This window comes from Nematolebias whitei, chromosome 9 (genome assembly GCF_014905685.2).
Source record: "Nematolebias whitei isolate Nwh7 chromosome 9, NemWhi1, whole genome shotgun sequence".
Taxonomy (NCBI): domain Eukaryota; kingdom Metazoa; phylum Chordata; class Actinopteri; order Cyprinodontiformes; family Rivulidae; genus Nematolebias; species Nematolebias whitei.
The window spans coordinates 50,886,928-50,892,943 of NC_056506.1; the positions used below are offsets into that span (position 1 = coordinate 50,886,928).

Here is a 6,016-nt window from a genome sequence, read left to right on the forward strand (position 1 = left end):
TAAGTCTATAAGACTATACGTCTATAAGACTATAAGTCTATAAGACTATACGTCTATAAGACTATAAGTCTATAAGACTATAACTCTAAGTCTATAAGTCGCATCAGTCAAAAAACGCATCATGAAGAGGAAAAACCGTGTGTTAGTCACTTGTAGGGGTTGAACGACTACATAATTTTTAAACTCGACATTAACATAATAAAACTCGAGTAGTTCATGACGTCATAGGATCTAAAGATATAAAAATAAATAAATAAATGAAAAAATAAAACTGCAAAAAAGCGTAATTTATTATTTACAAAAAAATTTATCAAACTGCAAATAAATCACAGAAAAACTAAACTATTTTTTATTATTAAGCTGCAAAAGTGAAAGAAACGTGCAGCACGTCAAAAACGAAACTAAAACCAGTGGGGGGGTCGACCACCCCGCACCACCACTAGCTGTGATGAGCAGTAGGTTAGAGATTAATATGTTTATAGGTTTTTTATAGGTTTAGAGATTAATGTTTTTTGCTTTTAGTTTGTGAAACGAGAGGAAGCTGGTTCTGGTTCAGTCATTGGACCCGGTGTTGCACCATATTCTGTGACCTGCAACAGTGCATGCAACACCGCCCTCTGCGGTCACAATATACGGTGGTCACAGAATATGGTGCAACACCGGTTCACAACAGCTCCAACCAGTCAGGAAGTTGATTCATCTCCTGTTTCCTTGCGGTAGTTGAACCAGAAGATTAATCTTTAGTGAAATATTTCCAGACTATTGATGCATTTCTACCTGTTTGTCAAGACTGGACCTGCTCCGCTCTGTCCGTCTGCTGGGAGGAATCCATTTGGTACCTTCTACTAGCAGCACGGTGCGGATCACGTGACACGACAACGTCACTGCGAATACTCGACGTGAAATTAAAAAACTCGATAGATGTCCCAGGAATCGACCTGTCGAGTACTCAGTAGTTTGTTAAAGCTCTAGTCACTTCGCAGCACAAGTCGCATTTATTCTGAAATAGAGCTGTCGTTTCTAACCCGGTCCGGCCCGGCCTGCAATTTGGGCTGGGCCAAAATAATGTGCTGGCCGGGCCGGGCCGGGCCGGGCTTTGATTGCATCAGCGGATGTGTGCAGCTGACGATCCACTTGGATCTCCTGCCTGGTGCAGCTGCTTGACCGCACGGCTGAAAGACGTGAACTGGACTGAGCCGCTGCGTCACGCTGTTCCTCTGTACTCGGTGAACGTTTGGTGGGAGGGGCTTAGCGTACAGGAACAACGTGCCGGTAGATGTCAGAAGCCTAGAGCCCCTCGTCTCACAGCCACGCCTCCCTTTGTTGTAACAAACAAACAACACACGCCTCCCTTTGTTGTAACAAACAAACAAACAACAACAAGTTCTGATTGTAAATTTCAAGATCCGTTCCCGGTGGTTCAAAAGTCCAAACGGTTCTTTGATGTAACGCGTTAATTCTCAGCCAGACTTTGTGTTGGATGGATCTGGATCAGTGGATCAGAACTTTGTTGATCAGGACTCCAGAACCAGGACCCACAGAATCTCTGCCCGTCTGTCTGCATGTCTTCAGCATGGTTCTCCTCCTCTTCCTCACCCTGCTGTGCTGCCTTCACTGTCCCTGTAGAAAACGCAGCTCTGACAGAACCACGGCTCCCTGCAGGAGCAGGTCAAACCGGGCCCAGTGGTTCTGATCAAACCAGAGGCCAGCTTTAGTCAGCTTGAACTTTTCATTAGTTTTTTTTCAGGTGACTGATTTCATTCTTTAATTTTGTGTTTTCAGACCAAGCTAAAGTAAAATAATTAGATTTTTTGTTCAGAACCAGAAAGTTCTTGATTCTGTCCGAACCAGCACCAGAACCCCTTCATCTCCTCCTCCTCCTCCTCAGCAGTCCGTCAATGACAAGCGTAAAAAGAACCTCTTTACCCGAAAGTTTCCGTTCTACAAGAGCAAAGAGCCGAGCGAGCAGGAGACCAGCGACCTGGACCGTAAGTACCGGCGCCGCGGCCCAACTTCTCGGTGGCAGGGAGAGATCAGCTGGTGGCGGCACTGATGCTCGGCGGTCGTCCCGGGGCCGCGCCGCGCCGCGCTCATCTGCCTTCAGATTTAATCAGAATATTTAAAAAATGGGAGTCTTGGAGAAGCAGGAAGTCCCTCCTTCCTCTTCCTGTTTGAAGACAAAATGGCCGCCCCGGCGCCGTGGCGACCGTCTGCTCTCTCCGTCTGTCGCTGAACTCATAACTTTGTGTTTCTGTGGTTGTTTTTGTGCTTCTGATGACGGCAGGAAAACGGCAATGATGACCTGATGCCCAAAACCCACAGTGAGTAACCAACACCACCCACAGACCCCCAGAACTCCCACAGACCCCCCCAGAACTCCCTCAGACCCCCTCAGACCTCCCACAGACCCCCAGACCTCCCTCAGACCCCCATGAGTCAGTCTGACTCCTCCAGGCTCCACGTTCTTGTGAAACTCCTTCAGTTTACCATAATGTCCGGACTATAAGCCGCTCCTCTTTTAACAGCATTTCAACCTCTCAGCTTCAAAAAACGCTGCAGTTAATTTATGGAAATTTTTTTGGGGGGGAGGGAACATTTACAGGTTCTGGTCATAAAATTAGAACATCATGAAAAATTATTTATTTCAGTAATTCCATTCAAAAAGTGAAACTTGTACATTATATTCATTCATTCCTCACAGACTGATTTATTTCAACTGTTTATTTCTTTTAATGTTGATGATTATAACTGACAACTAATGAAAACCACAAATTCAGTATCTCAGAAAATTAGAATATTATTTAAGACAAAAAAAAGTATTTTTATAAATGTTGGCCAGCTGAAAAGTATGAACATGAAAAGTCTGATACTTAGTTGTTGCTCCTTTTGTCTGGATCACTGCATCAATGCATCGTGTCATGGAGTGGATCAGTCTGTGTCTCTGCTCAGGTTCTGAGAGTCCAGGTTGCTCTGATCGTGGCCTTCAGCTCTTCTGAATTGTTGGCTCTGGTGCATCACATCTTCCTCTTCACAATACTCCATAGATGTTCTATGGGGTTAAGGTCAGGCCAGTTTGCTGACCAGTTAAGAACAGGGATACCATGGTCCTTAAACCTGGTACTGGTAGCTCTGGCACTGTGTGCAGGGGCCAAGTCCTGTTAGAAAATGAAATCTGCATCTCCATAAAGTTGTTCAGCAGCAGGAAGTCTCTAACACTTCCTGGTAGACGACTACGTTGACCTTTGACCTCAGAAAACACAGTGGACCAACACCAGCAGATGACATGGCCCCAAACCATCACTGGCTGTGGAAACTTGACACTGGACCTCAAGCAGCATGGATTCTGTGCCTCTCCTCTCTTCCTCCAGACTCTGGGACCTTGATTTACAAAGGAAATGCAAAATGTTCTTTCATCAGAGAACATAACTTTGGACCACTCAGCAGCAGTCCCAGGTGAGACACTTCTGACGCTGTCTCTTGTTCAAGGAATGCGACAGCTGAAACCCATGTCTTGCATACGTCTGTGCGTGGTGGTTCTTGAAGCATTGACTCCAGCTGCAGTCCACTCTTTGTGAATCTCCCCCACATTTTGAAATGGGTTTTGTCTCAACATCCTCTCCAGGGTGCAGTTACCCCTGTTGCTTGTACACTTTTTCTACCACATCATTTCCTTCCCTTCTCCTCTCTATTAATGTGCTTGGACACAGAGCTCTATGAACAGCCAGCCTCTTTAGCAATGACCTCATGTGTCTTGTCCTCCTTGTGCAAGGTGTCAATGGTCGTCTTTTGGACAACTGTCCAGTCAGCAGTCTTCTCCATGATTGTGTAGCTACAGAACTGGACTGAGACCATTTAAAGGCCTTTGCAGGTGTTTTGAGTTAATCAGCTGATTAGACTGTGACACCAGGTGTCTTCAATATTAAAATAAACATTTGAAATAAATCAGTCTGTGTGTAATGAATGAATATAATATACAAGTTTCACTTTTTGAATGGAATTACTGAAATAAATCAACTTTTTCATATTTTAATTTTATGACCAACAGCTGTAGTGTGCGCATCTTATAGTCAGGTGCGCTCTCTAGTCCAGAAATTACGGTAATTGAATCACCTGAATACATATAAAATGATTATAATAATTAATAATATAATCAATAATTAATGTATAATAAGTGATTGATTGATAATTGAATAAGTATTGTTTCCTGTAACTTAGAAGCTCTAGATTTATTGTTTCTGTTCGGTGCCTGGAGATGATTCTGTTGTGATTTGACACTTTAGAAATAAACTGAACTGAACTGAATTACTACAGAAGCCCTGAAGGGACAAAAGGAAAATATAAATCCAAAGTATTTTTCCTCTACGTTATTTTTTTAACCATCCTTATTCTTTTATATTTGCTTTTTCTTTATTTATTTTAATTACTCATTTATTATTTTGATCATGATTTTTAAAATCTGTAATAAAAAAAATATTTTAATACGTCATAATTTACATTTTTCCCCAAAATTAATTTTTTCAAAATTTTTCCATGAATTGAAATAAATGAAAATGATTTTCTACTGAAAATATTCATCAGATTAAAACTGAACTCCGTTTCATATGAAATAATTAAACTAAATCCCAACCTGCAGCTGGATCTTCCTCCTCCTCTTCCTCACCTCAGACCCTCATGGACCCTTCAGAACCAAACGGGACTCGTTCATCATTTTCTGTTGGTCTCATCGGGTTTTAAGGTTCTGCTGAGCATCCGATCAACAGAAAACAAGTTCCTAATGTTGTTTATTAAATGAAGTTTGGAGGATTGCTGTTGCTGCAGATCATCAGAACCGAGGTTCTGCTCGGACCAGAAATAAACTCATCTGCTGCGTTTAACTGAGCCGACATGAGCAAAGAGTCCAGATGTTGCAGCTCTGGATGGAAACAGACTGTGGATTAGTTTTATTCATTCATTTAGACTCTGTCGTTTTTCAGACTGTTTGGGTCTAAATGTGGGATTTCACGTCAGTTTTTGATTTTTCGTTTTGCTTGAAAAGTAGATTTTTGTACAAAAGGGAGTTAAGTTATTTAAATGTCACAGAATAAATCAGTGAAGTGTTTAAACACAAAGTCCTGAGCTTTAATTAATTATTTGTGGCTCGGAGCAAAGCATCATGGGAAGGCCGGCGGCTGACCCGTTGTCCTGTGTTTGATTCCAGAACACGTGACGTCTAACGCCAGCGATAGCGAGAGTAGCTACCGTAAGTCTGCCGCCGCCAACAATCAAACACTAACTGCTGATAACGAGCTCTGGCTGCTGATTGGACGGTGAACGCATGACATCACCGTCTGTTTCTGTCTCACCTGCTCCAAGTCTGGATGAGATCTGGGAGAAGTTCTTTGTTTCTGAACAAACTCGGGCGTTAAAATGTTTACAACCTGTTACTTTAGGCCCGACAGGAAGTGGAGCTTCATTAACCCTTTGTGCCTCTCATCATAGTCAACTGAGTGGCGTGCGTCTGCCACAACTACTACTGGTGTCTGATATCGGAGTGCTTCACCTCTGATCAATAACTGATGATCAAAGCAGGAAGTGAGCCCGTTACACTAACCTTTAAGAAGTTTCCTCAGATGTCATCAGAACGCCATCATTTGATGTTTCAGACCTGATCAAAGACTCAACCGCCTGAACCGCCAGACGAACTTAAGCATAGGAGTTAACAGGAGATAAACAAGAGTTATTATGAGTTAAACAAGAGTTAACGGGAGATAATCTAGAGTTAACCGAAGTTGAACGAGAGTTAGCTGGTGTTAAACGAGTTAATGGGAGTTGAACTAGAGTTAGCAGGAGTTAAATGTGAGTTAACCAGAGTTAAACTAGAGTTATGAGTTAACAAGAGTTAACGGGAGATAATCTAGAGTTAACCGAAGTTGAACGAGAGTTTAAACGAGTTAATGGGAGTTGAACTAGAGTTGGCAGGAGTTAAATGAGAGTTAACAGGAGTTAAACTAGAGTTATCAGAAGTTGAACAGGAGTT

General features: G+C 42.5%; 1 protein-coding gene across 2 annotated transcripts in view; it reads left to right on the top strand.

Moving 5' to 3' along the window:
• The window catches only part of LOC119415276 (discs large homolog 1-like protein), a 97,573-nt gene that overhangs the window by 88,090 nt on the left and 3,467 nt on the right, over positions 1-6,016 (top strand). The window contains exons 20-21 of one of the 2 annotated variants that reach the window (XM_037682452.1): positions 1,892-1,988; positions 5,198-5,239. In XM_037682452.1, the coding sequence (XP_037538380.1) occupies positions 1,892-1,988; positions 5,198-5,239 (139 nt within the window). Of the gene's footprint in view, positions 1-1,891; positions 1,989-2,284; positions 2,322-5,197; positions 5,240-6,016 lie in introns of both variants that reach the window. The other variant, XM_037682453.1, reaches the window with a different exon arrangement.